The sequence below is a fragment of the Ailuropoda melanoleuca genome, chromosome 9 (genome assembly GCF_002007445.2).
Source record: "Ailuropoda melanoleuca isolate Jingjing chromosome 9, ASM200744v2, whole genome shotgun sequence".
Classification (NCBI taxonomy): Eukaryota; Metazoa; Chordata; class Mammalia; order Carnivora; family Ursidae; genus Ailuropoda; species Ailuropoda melanoleuca.
Window position 1 is genome coordinate 30,659,976 of NC_048226.1, and position 21,647 is coordinate 30,681,622.

General features: G+C 39.4%; 1 protein-coding gene across 1 annotated transcript in view; it reads left to right on the forward strand.

Moving 5' to 3' along the window:
* XKR4 (XK related 4) overlaps positions 1–21,647 on the forward strand; it is a gene marked incomplete at its 5' end in the record, with an annotated part of 418,015 nt that overhangs the window by 238,783 nt on the left and 157,585 nt on the right. The window contains one exon of the mRNA XM_019804731.2: positions 13,575–13,774. Within this exon, the coding sequence (XP_019660290.2) occupies positions 13,575–13,774 (200 nt within the window). The remainder of the gene's footprint in view (positions 1–13,574; positions 13,775–21,647) is intronic.

Sequence of the window (21,647 nt, forward strand, 5' to 3'; positions counted from 1 at the left end):
TTAGATCCAAATAGCTTTAAGAATTCAATGGCAATGTTGAAATTAATCCCTATCATGTACATCTGCTTGTGGGCACTTCAGATGGGACCCCAGAGCCACACAGGATCACTGCATACCCTGAATTGTAATAAGATGTCCATGGTGTGCCCCCTCATTCTCCTTCCTCCTCACTTGGCCACCCAGTTGATGTGATGGATCAGATGCTCCGGGCCTATGGATTTCTCAGTTAACGTTTAAAACTATGAATGTCCATAAGTCTGCTAAAGTCAAGGACTTAAAAGCTGCAAAGCATTATCTAAAGAATAAAAAATTACACACACACACACACACACACACACACACACACACACACACAACTTTCCTTATTTGTCTAAAATCAATCTAACAGGGCTTAAGATGAAGATTCTATCACAGCCGCTATTTCCTGAGGAATAAAACAAATATTCTGTTAATCTTTTTTTTTAATATGGTTAATAATTTCTGGGGTGCTTGGGTGGCTCAGTTGGTTATGTATCTGACTCTTGATTTTGACTCAGGTCATGATCTCAAGGTTCTGGGATAGAGCCCCACATTGGGCTTCATGCTCAGCAGGGAGTCTGCTCGAGATTCATTCTCTGTCTCCCTCTGCCCTTCCCCACTCATGCTCTCTCTCTCTCAAATAAGTAAAAAAATCTTTAAAAAAATATGTTTAATAATTTCTGCCAGTAGTCTATTAATCATTGGAAGGCTTGAATTTAACTTACACTATACCAATAGAATATTTTCTCCAAGCCACTCTTCTCCATTTTAACACATTATTTACTATTAATATATTAGTATATTAGAACTCTAAAGAAAAATCATTTGGGGAGAAATGCATCTTTTGTTATCTCTGAGGGCTAGGTACCTCTTTGTAGGAGGTGTTAAGAGCAAGTAAAGAATCTTCTTTTCAAGTTTAACAGCTTTCTTGCCTGTTTCAACTGAACGTACCATGTCTCCCAAGAGGCCTTGGCTATGCTGCCCTTTACAGGGAAAATTATTTGGTAGAGAAAAAAACTCTATTATTTCCTACTCTAAATTTGAGGAAATAGATGAAGAGTACCTATTTATGCATTAAATGAATGAGAAGAATGCAGGAAAATTAAACAAAACAAAAATAACCATATCCCATACATAAATTTTATTTTCACAGAATAAAAATAATTAAAAAGGCCTTTCATCAAGATGCCGACTAAATGTGATTTCACTTTGCATAAGATCATACTATGTAAGAATGTTATATACCATGATATGCAGCTGCTAGAGTACTATTCCTCTCTAAGGATCTACATTCATTCTAATTATCTGAACAGGAGATAGAGGTGACAGAAATACAGCGAGGGGTCAAATATATGCAGAGAAATCCAAAACCTCGTTAGTTTGAGAGGCAGTGCCACCCTTGGGGGGAAAAACTAAGTGTGGTAAATGAGCAGAAGGTATTCATGCTCATGTCCCATTCAAGGATTTCCTGGGAGATCCTGAGTATATTCTCCTGTTTTTCATATTGCTAATATTCTTATCATGTAGCTGAAGGCACACTGCACAAGCGCTCACAGATTTGGGAGTACTCTTGCACTTCTGGTAGAGAAGACACATCCAGAGCTCTGTGACAAAGAAGAGCAGGGTGGTGTGAGGAGCTGGCCTTGCAGTGTGGGGTGACAGCTCACTAAGGTCCTCTCAGGGTGAGGGGCAGCCCAGACCGTCTTCTGATAGTTGTGACCCCTAGTGTTTGTCAAGTGCAAGGTCATCCAATTTATTCTTTCCCCCTCTTGGATGATTGATGGGAAATAGAATCTAATTTTAACTGCCACTAGGAAAATTTTCCACCATGGAAATATAGGCCACAGTTTTTAGTCATTTTGACTATTATTCAGCATTAACTGAGACCTGATGTTCTGGTTTTTAAAAAAGTGACAGTTGTGTCCTTATTCCTTAACATATCCAATAAAGGACTTCTTAAGATGACAAAAACTTATACTTACTCATACTATTTTGTTACTTATCAGTACCTACTGTTGAGGAGATAATATGTATGCACGCTTGGGTGTATATATCGTAAATGTGTATACATACATAGTGTAAAGCTTCTTTTGTAGACAGGCAACAAGAAAATGCCACTTCCTTGAATTACCATTTATTAATGTGGTTTCTTTAAAACTCTTCTGCACAGATTTTTCTCTGCATTTTTCAGATGGTAACAATAACAACAGTCGACAGCTAATCTGTTTAATGTGCTAGAATATAGAAAAACAATTTAGTGTTAGATATGTGTGCATTATATCCTTATAGCTCATAATGATTTCTGATTCAGCTCTTGACATGTCAGCAGTGAGCGTTTGATCAAATATTATTAAGGACTGAACTATCTGAAACAACAGTAATACACACCTCATTTCCACACAAGTAATTGAAAGATTATCCCGGTCACATTAAATTTCAGATTAAACTCATACATGATGAGTCCATGTTTGGACTTTTCTTCCCAAGTTTATTACTTTTCCCATGTTATGTTTGGGTCTCAAGTTAGTAATGTGGGAGACTGCGACATTATTCCAGGTTGCTCTTGGTACTTGGAAAATTCTGATGAGAAGGAGCTGAGAATTTCAATTCAGTTGAAATCCTCAGAGAATCATTGAACTTGAATTAGTGTCCAGGTGTGTGGAGGGGGTGGGTTATGTTTTGGTGTCTGTGTGTGCAGCATGGCAGGAGTTGTGTAGGTGTGTTTGTGTGCACAGCTTCAAGAATGCTGAGGAAATGACAGAATCAAGATATTGTTAGATTGATATTATTTTGGTAAAGTTGGTGCAGAATTCCTGGTGACCTTTTGTGATGTAAGGAAAATTATATCTTCCGCTAGCATACTTCTTAAGGCAATAAATAAGAAGAATGACCCTATTAGAAAATGAATCAGTCACACAATAACAGCAGCAAATGTCATCTGGATCTATTTACCTCAGAGGAGGAGGTGGTGCGTATTGATATTTCCAAGTGGGCTTTTATTGGGAACATCTCCTATTAGGACGAATAAGAGCTGTGTAGTTAAGCCCCTGCTCTCTCATGCTCAGAGCGTATTTCATCCTCAATGCTAAAGCTTTGAAACTTTTTTTCCTTCTTACAAGAAACTCCGGTAATTATGCTAAATGTTTAACTGTAAATATGGCTGTCCTCCCTGCTGTGTGTATGAATATCTAAAAAGTACTGAGACTTTTCATTACTATGCACTTCCCTGATCACCAGTGCTCCTTTCAGAGATAATCTTTCTTTCATCAACACAGCAAAGCCAAATCCTAAGAAGAAAAATCAGAGTGAGTCCCTCCACTCCCATCTGGACCCCAACCTGGATTCCTTTGATACTCAAAAGGTCTAGAAATTGTCTCCTTTCTCAGTAGAGTGGTAATCTTTTCCATCTGCCACCCTGGAAGACCAGACAAAGGCTAAATTCATTGTGATGGAAACACTCCCTAGAATAAAATGCCTAAGGAAAACGGGAAGAATTGAAGATAAAAAAAACTACCTTCAGTTATTAGGGTAAAGAAGACGAACATTCTAGAAGAACCCAGAGCATCAATAACCTCGGAGAGTAGCAACATTCCTCTTGTGAGCCAAGCATGCATGTAAGACACATCTTCTCATTCACCCCTCCCAGCAGCCTTTTAGGAGGGATGGTTACCTCCATCTTTAGATGCAAAACTTGGCTCAAAAGCTAAGCAGCTGTAAGAATCAGTGGGGAGAAAACGCTTTCCAGTGAGATAATAATAACACAGATGCCAAGGAGACAAGACTGCTCGGCCTTTGCCTTCAGATATAGAAAGAGTCATTTTTCAGAGACAGGCCATTAGCCATGCTCCTCTGCCCCATTGTCAGAATAGACATGGGGTTACAATGCAATGTGAAGGATCTAGATTAGACTAGGAGGGTAGCTCATGACCACGAACTTTTTCGCCGTGTCTACCCAGTAGCTTGCTTCCAAGAACAATTCAAAAGCTAATCTGTGGTGTCATATGGACCAAGCTGTCCCCTTCTCAGTGACTGCACACCCAACTCTGTACCTCTGAGAGCATTCTGAGCTAGACAAAAAACAGTGGAAGTATTTTTTCAGATCAATTGGGTGAAATGTGCAAAGGCCATCCATCACAGTGAGGGTCCTTAATGGGCTGGCAACAACAGAAGCTAATGTTTCCCCCACATCTGTCCAGGACAAAGAGGTGGAATTCAGCACCTCTCAAGTTTCTTCTGTCCCTATTGTGATTCCAAGTGATCCTGTACTACCATTCCCAGTCAGGGGCCTCTTTGTCTCCTGGGGTTCATTTCAGAACTGAGGCCTCACATCTAGCACATCCCCAGGCCTCACCAAAGGGATTGTAATTCTTTACAGAAGACATTTAATTTTGAAAACTTCTTCCTTTTTAGAAACTCAGCTACAGCCTAAGGGTGCTTAACATAGGAAGTAACTTCAAGGCTCTTTTGGCTGATAGCTAAAAAACAAACAAAAAATACCACCATCCAAAAGTAAACTTGACAGTTTTGCTTCTCTTTCAGGAATATAACTACTTTTCATTGGAACACAAGCCCTTCATCATGTCATTCTAAACTTCTGTAGAAAAGGAACTCCTGGGTCTGTTTCTCTGTATTTACTTCTCTGTATTTACTATGCAATTATTAGATTAAAAAACATAATGCAGTCTAGTTTCTTTGAAAGATTCAACATCTTTATCCATTTGTTAGAATTGAATGGCAAATATTACCAGTTTTCCTTTGCTTTCTGTATTGATGGTTTGTCTACAGAACAGGTGATATGACTAGTTAATAGAGTGCTTTTGGGGGCTTTTGTCAACATAGACAGAATTTCCTGTCCTGAGAAGTAAATCCTTATAGAAGCAGCTCTCCCTGAAGTCAAATGTCTTGCCATATGCTCTGTGGAAGCACAAGGTAGAATTGCCTGCTGGAGGTCAAATGTTGAATAAAAGCTGAAGAGCTGAAGACTTCTCTTGGAGGCTTGCTTTACAGCTGGAAGGCAGAAGTCAACATGGCCCACACAGGAGGTAGCAGTGGCAGAGGGAAAAGAATATGACATTGAAATATAATTTTATGTTTTCATCCCCCCGACTCACCTGCGGCAAATTTTTCTTACCACGCTGTGAGGAATAAATGGGAACATGTGTGACACATAGTAACACATAGTACATGTTTTTGCTCACATTCATCAATTTGTTCTATTTCAACCTCTTCTTCTGGTAACAGATGAAAAATAAGTTAAAAAAATAATATGACCAAAATGTATTATACTATTAACATATTGACGAGGTGGAAGAAATCCAATTGTGATTGCAAAGCCTCCTTATTCTCACCATTTTTCAGAGCATGAATTTGAGAAAAAACCCAAGCTGACATTTCCTCATGACTAAGTTATGGGCGTAAGAGTCCTGATGTCTAACACTGTTGATTTAAAGAAAGTGGAAAACTATCCTGATATTGCATAATATTCATGACAGCTCTAATATTAGTTAAATATCATAAACCATTGTGTTCTTCCAACCAGAAACAAAAATCGATATGACATAGGCTATTTATCAATCTCATAGAAGTAACTAACTATAAAGAAATACAATTGGAGATTTTATTTTTCCCAATTAAATTCAACACATATTTGTGAATGCCTACATGAACAAAACTAGTGCTAAATGGGATAGCTTCAGTGATGAAAGGGCACGCTCCAGCCTGGGAGGGCTTGGGATAGAAGCCAACATATTAGCAAATAATCGCAATACAGTGAGATAACCTGCAGGATAAAAGGTAGGCATGAAGTTAGGTGCAGGGAAGGGTTCTTGGTTGCAGGTCCCCAAGGAAGGTATTCTGAGGTGAGATATATCACTAGAGTTTTAAACCAGAAATACTAAATTTCCTTAGTGGAGAAAAAAGGGAAAGCCATTATAAGAAAAGGTAACATGAACCTGCAAAATACTTTCAGGCCTAGAGAAATACACGTGCAAAATACTTTCAGGCCTAGAGAAATACAAATGCAAAGGCACTTATCAGAACACAGGGTTCCCCCTCTCCCCATCTTTCTGCCTTTGTATATGGAGCTCACTTGGCCTGAAAATTGTTTTGTTTTGTTTTGGTTTTTACCATTCTTGGTTTATAGGCATTTGAACTCTGTATGTGCATTACTGGAAGACTTGGGTTTGTGTCATAGTATATGAAACTCCATAAGGCTGGATGCTTTTTTGTTGTATTCCTTAGGAACAAACCTACCACCATCATCAGGTTAACTGTGATCTCCCAGTGCTCCAGAAACAAGTATTGCACCATAAGACTTCAAGTCCCTATGGGCCACAGACCTGGGAGATCCATTTGTAGCTTTTTAGCCTGTGGCTGGAGAGCTTAGAGTATGCATAATCTCCTCCTCGGGTGAAAACTGGTAGTAAAATAATTCAGGAAGGCATTTGTGGAAGCTTTATTGCCTTTGTTAATGCCATGAGGGTCCTGGATTTTAAACTTCTGTGATAGTCACAAGGAAGTTGAGCATTAAAATCATTAATTTGTTCACCCAACAGGCAAAGGCTGTCAGTGCTCTCTTCACAATTATTCAATTCTGATGCTTTTTTACCACCAATACCACTGGCAGTCTACTTAAAGTCAGCGTCTTCTCTCACCCGGATTATTGCAATAGTCTTCCAGCTAATGTCCCTATCTACCCCCTTGCCCTCCTGCCCCCTACTTTTCATATAATAACCAATTTTGCTAAAATGCAAATCGGATTTCTCACTTTTGCTCAAAACTCTACAGTGGCTTCCAACCCCCTTACAGAAAAATACAATATTGCAAACATTGCATGTGTTTAATACATACTCATTGAATGAATAAAATGACATGAATTAATTGAGTGCTTATGAATCATGAGAAACTGAGTTTGATGTAGGGGTAAAAAGACTGTGACATTCTTTTCTCTCCAGGGGTTTATATTTGGAGATGTGAGGTGAATTCACAAATGAATGAATACAAAAATAATGTTATTTTCTCTGGTCAAAGTCTGAATAAAAATAGTTTGGGCGCAAACAATGAAATGACCAGTTCTCCCTGGGTGGTAACAGAGGGTGAGGGAGTGGTGGTACTTGAGTCATAAAATAGTAGAAATCTCAGGATGCTAAAGGGTATGGAGAGGATTTTCAGGCAAGAGAACCACAGGAACAAAGGTATTGAGGTGTGAATTCATAACCAAGGAATAGCAAGTGCTTTAATGTGGCAAGACATAGAACATAGGATGAGAAGGGAGAGGGAGGGTTCAGAGGCTAAAAGTTAGGTTATAAAGGATAAACTAAAAATCTTAAATGTCTGTATTTCATTGCTTGAGTTTATTGTATATCTCCCAAGCAATGTGGAGTCACTAAGGTTTTTAAGATTCAATTTATACATCTGGAAACACTGGGAAGGGTCCATAAAAGAATTCAAAGTTGATTAATAGTAAGAACTAACATTTATTGAATGCTTGCTATTTACCAGGCTCTGTGCTAAGTCCTTCACTTTTATTTCATTTAATTCTCTCATCCCCCTTTACAGATGGAAGGCTAAGGCAGAGAGATGTGAAGCCTAAGGTCATACTCTAGTAGGTAACAGAACCAAAACAGAAACCCAGAGAATCAGACTTTAGAAAACAGAGGGGGAAATGTATTAAGGAGATAAAGTTCCAGAACATAGTCTACTATCAAATAAAAGGGGTAAGGGAGGGGTAGGAGCCTCACATGCCTCCTAGGCTTCTAGCTTGGATTACTCAGTGTATGGCAGAGTAGATTACTATGTACAGGATGGGACAAATTTAGAAGAAAAGCTAATAAGGCATTTTAAATATATTTGCTTTTATATGCCTGTAGGAAATCTGGAAAGCATATGGGTATACAAGTAAGAAGGTGGACATACAAGTTTGGATCTTAGTAAAGTAGGAGATGCAGATTTGGAATAGGGGAAGTGTAAACAAGATCAAATATCAATAGAAGAGTGCTACTGGTTGAATTGTGTCTCCCTAAAAGATGTTGAATCCCTAACATCCTGTACCTGTGAATATGGTCTTATTTAAAAACAAAAGCTCTTACAGATGACTGAGTTAAGATGAGGTCATTAAGGTGGGTCCCAATCCATTATGACTGTGTGTTTATAAAAAGGAGAAATTTAGACTCAGATGCACACACACGGAGAGCACCATGCACAGATGAAATCAGAGAGCAGGGTGATGCATCCACAATCAAAGGAATACCACAGAGTGCCAGCAAACCACCACAAACTAAGGAAGAGGCATGGAACAGAGTCTCCTTCACAGCCTTAGAAGGAACCAAACCTTCCAACACTTTGATCATGGATTTCTAGCCTCCAGAATGGGGAAACAATAAATTTCTGTTACTTAGGCTACCAGTTTGTGATACTTTGTTAAAGCAGCCTTAGCAAAGTAATACAAACAGGGAGAACATGGAAGAGTGAGTGATTATTGGTAATGACTGAACATATATTGTCATTTCAAAAATGAGTTTTCCAGTCAAAGAAGCAGATAAGATATTCCAAGAAAAAAAATGAGCTTGTGAAAATGCATGGAAGTCTGAGAAAGGAGGTGCCAGCAGTTTGCACAGGGCTGATGACAAGCTGCAGCTGTGGAGTGGTGAGAACACAGTGATCTGTTCATGAAAGTTCCTGTAAACAGCACTCTACAAATCTCATCTTATAATTGATAGAGGGCAATCCAAGGCCCAAGGGAATGATTAAATAAGTTTTTTGTTTGTTTGTTTTAAAATGCTCCTGTTCTGTAAATATAGTGGCAGTGGCTGCATAGTTTTTGAATCTACCAAAATGATCCCATTAAAATAGGCAAGCAAAACTGAAGGATCATGAATAATACCTGCAAATAAAGCTCAGCGCTGAGATACCTCCATAATTACCAAGGGACAAATTAGGGACAGCTCCTAAGAGCTGTGTGATAATTGACAAATATGCAGGAAGAGGCAGAAGGAAGGTCTTGAGAACAGAAGAACCCCCAAATCCCCAACAGCCACTCACTAGAAAGCACAGTGGGCCAGTCTTACAGGAGAAGAAGGACCTAGAAATGTGTTCTCAATGATCCAGTGCAAGAAAGAGTCCACAGGGACTGTAATGAAATAATATCTGATGCTATTGGAGCAGTCTCATTACACACAGACTGAAGACCCTTCCAAGATAAGGCTCCACATTGAAGAGAATCTGCTGGGAATAGATTCCAAGTTGAGCAGCACAGGGACAACCATGAGAAATGAAGGAGAAGGTCCAGATTCAAAGGAAGAGTCAGGGAAACAGAGACAGCTGGTGTCAGAAAGTTGACAAGTGATATTCTTTTTTATCACTCATGAGAACAAAAGAAGAATGAGCTCTGGAGCTATGACACCAGCCAAGCCATTCTGGCCGCCTTGCTCCTCCTAAAACTACATAAAAAGTAAACTAACTCATTTTTAAACTTAGGAATGAGAAAAAAAATCAAACCTATTGTAAGGAAAAGAGACCAGAAATAATGATGGTGTTCTTACAGATAATGAAAGCATGCCAAGAAACATATGTAGAAAACAGATAAAAACCATAAGCAAATATTTCAAAATGAGTTGGAAGAAATTAAGAGAATTATAAAAGTTATGAAAGAATAATATAAATCAGAATTAGAAAAAATTAGAAAAGAGATGTATAGAAAAAAGATTTGACAAGAAAGATGATATAACCTAATATAGAATTCTAATTTTTTAAAAGAAGCTCAGAAATGAAAACTCAACTAGTAGGGGTGTGACGCCAATCAAATACCATAGTTAGAAGATAAATAGAAAGTAGAAAGGAGGAAAAAAAATTAAATCAGTAAGCTATTTGAGATCAAAAATGTTCAGGGAAGTTGATTGTTACAGAAGATAAAGAAGACACAACATAAATAAATAGGAGTCCTCAAAGAAGAATACCAAAGTAATGCAACAACAACAGCAGCAAAATACTCAATACTATAAATAAAGAAGACTTGAAACTACGTATTGAAACTTGAAACTACATAATGAATGGAAATCTGATGCAGAACAGCCAATATCAAGATACATTCTAATAAAACCACAGGTCTTGGGGTGCCTGGGTGGCTCCGTTGATTAAGCAACTGGCTTTGGCTTGGGTCATGATCCCAAGGTCCTGGGATAGAGCCCTGCATCAGGCTCCCTGCTCATTGGGGAGTCTGTTTCTCCCTCTTCCACTCCCCCTGCTTGTGTTCTCTCTCTCTCTGTCAAAACAAACAAACAAAAACCACAGGTCTTCAAAAGAACCAAATATTCCTCAGATATCCAAACAAAAAGTTCAAGTAGTTTATAAGAGAAAAAATATCAGATTTTTATTGAACTTCCATGACAACACTTCATGCTAGTGAACAATGAAGTAACAGATTTAATAGACTTAAATAAATAAATTCCAGAACTTGGATTTTGTATGGAAAATGCATGGACTGTACAGCCATCCAACCAATCCTCCAATGAAAAGGATTCCCCAGCTATTCTGCTTTTGTACTTCATTGCTGTATCTATACCATCCTCCCCTCTTGATATCAGAGAGTCTTTGCATCAGGTAGGTGAAGTTCTTTCACAAACTCTAGAAATGGGCACCAGTTTTCATGTAAAATTGTGAAACTTCAGGGTCCTCATAATAGATGGAAACTTATTCCCATGCAAGTCAAGATTGATAACTGCATGCTGTTATAAATATGCAAGAACTCAGAGAATATTGTCCCTATGCACCTTTCTTGGGGGATCTACTAGAGAATAAGCTTCAGACAACCCAACATACTGCAGAGTCATTGACATAACAGCTGGAGAAGTATTCTAGCCAACAACAACAAAAAAGAGGGTGGTATGAATAGCCAAAACAACCCTGAGAAAGAAACACTAAGCTGAAGGCATCACAATTCCGGACTTCAAGTTATATTACAAAGCTGGAGTAATCAAAACAGTATGGTACTGGCACAAAAATAGACACATATATCAATGGAACACAATAATAGAAAACCCACAAATAAATCCACAACTATATGGACAATTAATCTTTGACAAAGCCGAAAAGACTATCCAATAGGAAAAAGACAGTCTCTTCAACAAATGGTGGGAAAACTGGACAGCAATATGCAAATGAATGAAACTGGACCATTTTCTTACACTGTACACAAAAATAAATTCAAAAGGAATTAAAGACCTACATGTGAAGCATGAAACAATAAAAATCCTAGAGGAGAACACAGGCAGTAACTTCTTTGACATCAGCCATATCAACTTCTTTCTAGATATGTCTTCTGAGGCAAGGGAAACAAAAGCAAAAAACTATGGGGACTTCATTAAGATAAAAAGCTTTTGCACAGTGAAGGAACCCATCAACAAAACTAAAAGGCAACCTATGGAATGGGAGGAGATATTTGCAAATGACATATCTGATTAAGGGTTAGTCTCCAAAATATATAAAGAACTTTAAAAGTCAACACCCATAAACTAAATAATCCAATTAAAAATGGGCAGAAGGCATGGATAGACATTTTTCCAAAGTAGACAAAGAGATGGCCAACAGACACATGAAACAAGGCTCAATATCATTCATCATCAGGGAAATGTAAATCAAAACTGTAAACTCACGGAGAATGGCTAAAATCAGCAACACAAGAAACAACAGGTATTGGCAAGGATGCAGAGAAAGGGGAACATCTTGTGCTGTTGGTGGGAATGCAAACTGTTGCAGCCACTTGGAAAACAGGATGGAGTTTCCTCAAAAAGTTCAAAATTGCACTACCCTACAATCCAGCAACTGCACTACTAGGTATTTACCCAAGAATACAAAAACACTATTTCGAAGGCATACATGTACCCCAATATTTATAGCAGCATTATCTTCACTATCCAAATTATGGAAACAACTCAAGTGTCCATTGACTGATGAATGGATAAAGAAGATGTGTTATATATATCATTTGCTTGTATATATATGTATATATATACATATATATACAGAGAGAAAGAGAGAAAGAAATATTACTCAGGCATAAAAAAAGAATGAAACCTTGCCATTTGCAACAATGTAGATGGAGCTAGAGAGTATTATGCTAAGCAAAATAAGTCAATCAGAGAAAGACAGAAACCACATGATTTCACTCATATGCAGAATTAAAGAAACGAAACAAACAAGCAAAGGGGAAAAAAAGAGAGCAAGACAAACCAAGAAACAGACTCTTAACTATAGAGAAAAAACTGATGTTAACATGGGGGAGGTGGGCGGGGGATGGGCTGAATAGGTGATGGGGATTAAGGACTGCACTTGTGGTGATGAGCATCAGATGTGGTGTGGAAGTGTTGAATCACCATATTATACACCTGAAACTATCACACTGTATGTTAACTAACTGGAATTTAATTAAAAACTTTTAATAAATTTCTAAAGGATGATAGACTCAGAATATCACCATTTCACAAGCCCTAATGAATGAATGGATCTAGGAAATGGTCATTACTGGATGATGGCATCATAAAGGAGAGCATTAGGGTCTCCTCACGAAAGTCACCTGCTAAAAAATGATCAAACTTGAATCTGATCAACACTACCTGACTGAAGAAAATACAAAGGACAAATGCATTAACCACACCACATGTGTGCAGTCATCAAAACCAAGACAGTGAAAAATAGGCAGGAAATGAAAAAAAAAAAAGGAAGAGGAATCCCTGGTGTAAAGAGACAAGATACATATCAAATAATCATCACATATAGGTCTTGTTTGGATTGTATTTCAAACAAACTGTAAAGAAAATATGATAATCAAGAAAATATGAAAACTAAGTATTTGATACTATTATCCTTATTTGTAATGTAATAATTGTATTGCATTTATGTTTGTCAATTATTTTTAGTAAAATACTTATGGATGAAGTAACATGATGCTTGGGATTTGCTTCAGGATTATCTAGTAGCAGGGAATAAGTGAAGGTATAAATAAAAAATAATGTATGTATTATACATACATGTATCAATAATTAATCTGGGTGACATGTATAGTAGGTTCAATACACTATTTTTTCTCCTTTTGTATATGTTTGAAATTTTCAGTAATAAAACATTTTTTTAGAAGACTTCAGGAGGGTTTCAGAGCAAATGCAGTCTAATACTTCAGACTTGCATGGTGCCCTACGAGAAATCCATCTCCCGAGTACCACTGAGTACATAAAGAAACTGACCAGAAAGGATGTGTGTAGATTGTCAAAGTGGCAAATCCCTTGTACACCCGAGTTTCCAACACATTTCAACTCACTCTTCATATTTCAAGTCAGTGGATTGCCTTTAATGAGGCCGAAGATTGCAAGGACTTCTCAAAGCAAACATTTAAGAATAAGGGTACTTGTTAAGCAGTTATCTTTGGACCTTAAATTAACAAACCACTAAAGTAACTGTTTCTTGTGTTCTTGCATATACTGGCTTGCAGAAAAGAAAAGCAGCCTTGGTGTTTGAATTATAAATGATCACTCATTTCTTTCTTATTCTCCATGTTTTCTTTCTAGATATTTCCACACAATCTACTTAGGTATTCGAAGTCGACAGAGTGGGGAGAATGACAGATGGAGGTTTTACTGGAAAATGGTGTATGAGTATGCCGATGTGAGTATGCTGCATTTGCTAGCCACCTTTCTGGAAAGTGCTCCACAGCTGGTCCTGCAGCTCTGCATTATCGTACAGACTCATACCTTACAGGCCCTCCAAGGTAAGGGCTTCTCATTTGGTTTCTGACTTTGGGGAAAGATTGGCTACTTTTGTCACAATCCAAAAAACTGTTCTAATACCATTTATTGACAGAGGCCATGGTTCTCCCTGTTATATGTCTGCTATTTGACACGAGAATTTGTGAATGATGTGTATTTTCTTCTTCCTGATTACTTGTGATGGCTAATTTACAGAAAGACAATTCTTTTTTGCCTTCAAGCTGCTCTCTGAATTAAGAAAAACATTTCTATGATTTTACATTTGGCCAGAATGAAAATAGAGGCAACTGGGTTTTTCTGGCTTGTGTGATAGAGTAATTTCCAAAACCTTGAAAAAAAAAAGGCCTAGCTCTCTATCTTTCTAATAATATTTATACACATATTTGAATATGAGGGTAATCTCTGTCATTTCATTTTGACATGAAGAAACAGAGAGAGATTAAAAGGAAATGGTAGATTACCATAATATTGTTTTCAAAATTATAGGAGAAAAAATGTCATTATTTAACAATACATTGTTTATGTACTACTGTTTTATAAAACAAATATTATCAGATAAATATTTTTGTGTTTTGCTGTCTTGTTGGATAACCTCATCACTAAGACTATCACTTATCTTCCCTGATGTTTCCTTAAGCTCTGCTATTTAAATCTTTCTAGCAGCAAGAAGATCAGACAGACCAGTAGGTGCATAGGTGAATAAATGGGTGGATGGATAGACATTTTCTAAATAAGGAGTTTCCTGGCAATTTGTCTATCCTATAACTAAACAGATTTTGTGAATCAGTTAACATATTATAACATGCTCATTTTGTTTCTATCTCCTTAGAGCCTTTGCTATGATTTCCTCTATGTACACCCATGTTGGTGTCCTGTTCTGGGCCATGCTCTAACTTGAGATTTGATCTGATTGGTCTGGGGATTCTCTACAGTGTCATTATAACATTTTTTTTTTAAAGATTTTATTTATTTATTCGATAGAGATAGAGACAGCCAGCGAGAGAGGGAACACAAGCGGGGGGAGTGGGAGAGGAAGAAGCAGGCTCACAGCAGAAGAGCCTGACGTGGGGCTCGATCCCATAACGCCGGGACCACGCCCTGAGCCGAAGGCAGACGCTTAACCGCTGTGCCACCCAGGCGCCCCTCATTATAACATTTTATAGCAAGAAGCATATTAGCTCAGACTGAGCACTTTAACTGGGGGGGGGGATGGGGGCTATATTAGAGGAAAAGAAAGATGGAGAGTGTACTGGTAGCTGGGGACCCATTTATTTGTAAATGTCTGGTCAACCCTGGCTGCACACTAGAATATCTTTGGTCCAAGAAGTTTGAGAAAAGGGTCAAAGAGTTCCATGGGGTGTGATTCTCAAATGCTAGAAAGCAAATTGGAAGAAAGACAGTGTTGTGTTAGCACAGAAACAGGAAAAGCCTGGAGAAAACAAGACATATAAATTAGCTGCAGACGACTGTCTTTAGCTGTAAAAGACAACAGGCTGCAGTGGGAGGATCTGGCTTTGGTCATTCACTTCCTTGCTGTGAGACATTGCACAGGTCACTTAATGTCTCTGGGCCCCCACTTCTCAAATGTAAAGGTCACCAATGAAACTAGATGATCTCTAAACTCCTTGGAGCTCTGTTCCATCTTTGCATCAGTGAATGCCCAATAACCCTACAGGGCCAGGGGTATGCATTAGGAAATGGTCTGTAAATGAGAACACAAATTTAGAGGCAACATCAAACTAAATCTCCATCAAAGAATCTGGTACTTATCTCCAGAACAACTTGGCAACCTCTTAGTATAACTACACAAGAGGAGGGGCACCAGGGTGGCTCAGTTGGTTGTGTCTGCCTTCAGCTCAGGTCATGATCCCAGGGTCTTAGGATCGAGCCTCACATCGGGCTCTATGTTCAGTGGGGAGTCTGCCTCTCCTTTCCCTCTGATCCTCCTTCTCACTTGTGCTCTCTCTTTCTCTGTCTCAAATAAATAAGTAAAATTTAAATAATAATAATAGTAATTACACAAAAGAAAACCCAGGCACAAATGTGGAGCATTGCAACCTGCCTTCCTGTGGCCCAAGATTACTGGGTGTCCCTACCGGTTTTCTAAAGCTTTAGAAAATCATAGAGAAGTTTTTATCCTAAAGACGGTGGAGATAGAGTAAGAAAGGTGAGAGAGGGCCTAAGAAAATGAGATCACTTCGGTTGGAGAGTTTAATGTAGTTTTATAGAAAAAACATAGAAAGCAATCCTTACTTTTTCTCAGATTATTCATTCTAAGCATAGGAATCAAAATTTCTGCTTCACAGAGTTGTGGCTCTTCACTGACACCTGGTGTCCCCAGCTTATCTGTCAAGCTCACATTTGCACGAGGCTTACTTTGAGAGCCAGACCTCTTCCTTGGCCAAGGCAAGCCATGCTGTCAAAATTGGAAAGCTGTAGGGGAAATGTGTTCTGTATTGCTCCTTAGGTAGTCAAAGACTGGCTGGTTCAAAGATCACTAGGATCAATGCAAGTCATTGAGCGCAAGATGAGGAATTAGCCTTCTGGGTGGGTCTTGGCATTGCCATTTTTTAACGAGGGAGGTGGGCAGAAAGTTATGTCAAAAGACCAAAAGTAGAAAATACATGACAGCAAACAACAACCACAAAACCTCCAGCAAATGAAGATGAGCCCAGGCAACACTATCTAAATCAGGTTGCATTTTGAATAGAAACCTGTCTTCAGAGAGAGCTTCCAAATTCAACCCTCCACTGATAGATGATCCCACTTAAAATGAACCAGCTTTAAATTAAACTGTGTGAATAAATTACAGGAACAGAGCTTTTCCCCTCTAGGAAAGGAAAATTAAATGTGATAGAAACTAGTCTGACATATACTTTCATATATATTTATGGTACAATATTCTTGGGATTTATATATAAAAATACAACTTTCTGCAATGGATGCAAATAATCAGTGGCATGAACCCTCTGAAGTTTTGCAAATAGCTCTAAATTAAAATCTGTAAAATATTCTTATTTAGCCGGTAGAAAGTGGTCCTATGTTTGCAAGTCATTCTTGTATATGCCTATCTAGAATTATTAGTTTTAAGATAGAAACGATGCCTTTTTAGCCCAATTGCAACCATTTATTACTTTCTGAAAGACACTCTTTTAAAAACCAATACAAAAATCAAAGAAAAGATGTGACATTTTAAAACAGATGCTTAAAAATTGCATTCTCCTTTATGGAAGTTGGCATTGCCTTAAAACACTGTTAGCTGTGAAAATCCTTTTCGGTATTCCTTACTTATTGAATAATTAAGTCAGAGGCACTTCATTGAATTGGAGGCTACATGCTCGGTGGTGAACCATGCAAGTAAAGTGTCATGGTTTCTCAGTTGGCAGTATCCCAGGAAGGACAATTTGGCTCCTGCCCTGAGACCAGTAATCAGAATAAGACTGAAACTTGGACATGAACATCCAGTCTTTTCACTCCATGTTGTTACCTTAGACACAACTGTTGCTCTTCATTGGATCTGGAGTTTTCCTAGGGATATCTATCTCTGAAGTTAAGAAACACTCAAGAGGCTCCAATTGTACAAGCATGGCTAAGATGGCACATATTGCATAAGTTTCCAGTATACACCTCGTTAAGATTTTCCAATCCAATTCCATATCCCTGCCAGAAGAGGAAGAGACAGAGAGAAAGAGAAAAACAGGTACCGGAAGGAAAGAAAGAAAGAGGGATGGAGAGAGAGAGAGAGTGAGGGAGAAAGTCAGCCGGGTAAATCAAGATGGGTAACGGTGCACCTGATTGTCTTAATTTGAGGACACGGCTCTCGGTGTTAAAGATGTTAAGATGTAGTCCGAGGTCTGGCTATCCTTTTTTCAAGCAACATCTTAAACCCATCCAGAGCCTTTGATTATATCTAAATGGTACAAGAAAAGGTAAACAGTTGACTGTCTACCTTCTATAGAAAGAAATTACCCTACATGGCCTTCTGGATCTAAAATGAGCAAACTGCATCTAGAGGGTCTCTAAGTCACTTTGAGTTTTGTGAGTGTGATTTTCTGAAAACTTGGTTTTGGTTGTATAGACCCAGCCTCCCAAGGTTGGTGGAGAAGATACTGATTCATGTGTAAACAAGTGTCCACAGGCCTTCCCTAGCCATGTAGCATTGGTCAGCACTGGACTCCATGCTCCATGGAGCAGCCCGGGGAATGCTGTACAGGATCATGGCACACCATGTATTTACCCTTCCAGTGTGTGTGTCTGTAAGCCACAGCCCAGGCTGGTACAGCTCAGTCACCTGGCTCTGGCGTCCAGGTGTGCCTGCCCACCAGTGAAGCCATCATGAAGGAACAGTGATTCCTCTTAAGGAACCATCTAGGTAAACCAGAAGGAATCAGGCCTTCATAAGGTGCAAGTTGGGTGCCAATCTCCGAACCCAAATGTTTCCACTTTTTTCAGCTGGCTTCAGTTCTTCATTTCCAATTTCCACATTTACTTGTCATTACTAGAAAATCTCATTTTACACTTGACGTGTCCTTAGCTTTGATATGCAGAGTGAGTGACAAACAAATGCCTTCCCACAGGCCATGTGTCCAGGACAGCTTTGTTGAGCAAAAAAAAAAAAAAAAAAACCAACACCTACTTCGATTTTGATTTCTTTAGATCCCAAACCCCACGCGTTGCCCTTTTTGCCAACAGTTTATCCTGAATACTTTATGAAAAGAAGAGAGGAAGAGGAGCTGGGAGTTTTTTAATCATTCTTTTCCTGTCTTGCCTCCTGTGAGACCACTGAGAAAGTCACAAGTGAAGGGTCTGTCCTCAAACCTCCAGTACTATGCCCAACAAACTCGGGGAACTAAGCCATCCTAAAGTGTGAAAAACACCTCATTTGCTATGACCTGATGAGACTTTCAAGATTTAAATTTGGGATGTCTAGTCAACCTCACGGTTGAACAGGTAGAGCCACACCCAGCTGCCTTTACATGGCTCAGGTCAGAGAAGGAACCCAGCTACCTCCAGGGTCAAGACCTTCCTTCTCTGCCAGATGCTTCTTTCTGCTTGTGCCTGGCTCCACCTCTGGATTTCTTCAAGGCAAGAGTGCCAGCCCGTGAGTGGGATTATGTCCCACATCCCTTTAGATCTGTCTACTTTGCCGTTGCTATTTTCATTCGTTAATTAACACATTTATCGAATGTCTATTATGTGCATGATGGTGTGTGAAGCTCTGCAAAATTTGTCCTAAAAAAAGTTCATGTTTTTATTAGAAGTTTATAATGTGACATTATAAACAACGTGACAAAACATATTTAGAAACACCTAATTTATCTGGGCATATTCTAGAATGTTCCATTTTCTAGATGGGATACTTTAAATGAGAGGAACCCTTAGAGCATATCTAGCTCGCCCTCCCCCACTGAGGGGCCACTGAGCCTCTGCTTGAGCTCATTGTTCAATACATGGCACTTGTGGCTGAATCTCAGACTGTTGGAAAAGGCCTTACCCAGCATCTAGCCCATCACTCTACCTGACACATGAATCTCTGATCAGTTCTGTCTTTGCTCACTGCATTCAATCTCAGGGTCCACCATCTCACCAGGAAGGCGACTTATCATCATAAATCTGATAAGCAAAAGCTCTCCTCTCCAATTTTGGGCAAACAATACCCCATTCTCTCTGTAGAATTTTCTTCCTGCTGCCCTTAGAGCATTGAGCGTTCATACCAAGCAGGTTACTTTAGTCCATGGGCAGAGTTGTCTCCTCTAGCTGAGCCGAATGCTTCACAAGAGTCATTTTGGGTTTCTGAAGCTGTTCATTTTAACTACTTGTTTTTTTTTTTTAACCATTGTTCTTGTGACCACTTAGTTTAATTAGCTAGCATATAAGTTGATGAAATCTGAATGTGGAAAAAAGAGGTGTTTCTATGAAATCTGAGCTGACAGTCTCAGGAAGAGTGGATCAGACTTTCCTAACTAGGGGAGTGCTTTTGTAACTAGGCAACATCAAAGTTTCAGGACCCTTCTTCAGTAACCCATTGTCTGGCCGCCAGAGATGGTTTGTGCTGCCCTAGGGGCTGCAGGTGAGGGCTGCACCCTGGTCCTCTGTAGCCACCAGCCCTCCTTTGCACAAGGCTGGCCAAGAGCTGTATGCACCTGCCTCCAATGTCCCCAGACCACTCCGTGAGATTTAGTATTGTATCTCTGAATATTGCCTCTTCTTTTTTTTTCTTTGTGTGATGATATGTCAATTAGAGTGCCACCCCTCATCAGGAATGCAGAACATGTTAGATATTCCTAAAGAAGAGATTTAAATCAGGAGATCTACTCCAATGGGTGCTGGGACACTGAGAGGACAAAAAGCAGATGTCATCAAAGTAAGAGATTCCTAATTAAAGGGAGAAGCTCCCTCCCACCCACCCAGGGACAGAGGAATGAAGGAAGAAGTGCTCAGATCTCTGAGGAAGGCAGAGCCTGGTGGGTGTGGGTGGCAAAGGGACAGAGCATAGTGGCTGCTGAGGTTGCCCCAGCGAAGCCAGCCAGGCAGGGATGGAACAAGACTCCCTGGATGTGGTGAGGGTGTGAGGCTGTGGGCCAAGAGAAGCTGGGGACAGAAACAGAAGCTTTAGAGGCCAGTGAGGATAGGATGCTGATCTCAGCTGGAATCCAGAAAAAATTCTCTCTTCTCCTCCAACATGCTGCCAGTGCTACCTCTCTGCAGAACTTAATGGGAAACCAGCTGGTCAGGGGATCAGGGAAATATCCACGGGCCCAGTTGCACCTCTCAGGCAAGAGGTAACCCATTCCCCATTCTGCTTTGTTACTTGTGCCTACTTCTAGCTGAGAAATGATAACTGAGCTTGTTAAGCCAGAAAGACCACTGTATGGGACAAATGCACAGGCTTTAGATCATGGAGATTGTGTCATGTGAAAGATATCCAAGCAGCCGAATTTGGCAATTGATATGTCTTCCTCCAGTGTATGACCACAGAGCTCAAGTGACCACTCAGCAGTGTCCAGCAATCCTACCTGATTTCTCCTTGAAATTCATTGTCCTGCCCCCAAACTCACTGCGTTCTCATCCTCGCAACGCTCTGCATCTGGCACTCTGAACTGCTGGCCTCACTTCTTATTTGAGTGAGAAATAGAAGCAGTCAACCAAGCTGCTTTATTTTCCATTCAAACTGTACCGCTCTACCAGCTTCTGTGCCTGTCTACCTGGGTTCCCTCCATTTACAAGGATAAAGTACGTGCAAGCCTATCTGTCCACCCCTCCTCTGTGCTGGATTCCGTCTCTGCTCACCTACTCAAGCATCTTGTTGGTGAAATTAGCCTCTCTCCCTCTCCTGCATTATCAACTTTTCTTTTTACTGGATTGCTGCCAGCACCCATAAGCAAGCTTCTTGTAATCACTCCCATCTTTATTAAAGGCAAAAATTGGCCCTTATTGCCTATTACCATCATAACTTCTTGCTCTTCACAAACCCCTTAAAAGATTCATATACCTTCTCTCCTCTTCCTTACTTCCTATCATCTATATCTGTTTCCATTTTATAATTTTTAAAATACTATTTTTGAAGTATACCACATATATAGCAAAGTACACAACCATCATTAAGAAACCACTACCAAGAGAAGAACATGAGCAGCATCCCAGAAGCTCTGTGCTTCATACATCCACACCGACATCTTGACTCCATTCTCCCTAAGTGGGATGGCTATTCTGATAAATGGGTTTTCTGATTTTTGAGCTTTCTGTAAATAGAATCATTCATTATTGTGCATGGGTGTGCATGTGCACATCTGTGTGTTTCTGGGTTTTTTCATTCAGCATTATGCACATAGCTATAATTCATTTTCATCGCTTTAAAATAATCCATTGTAAGAA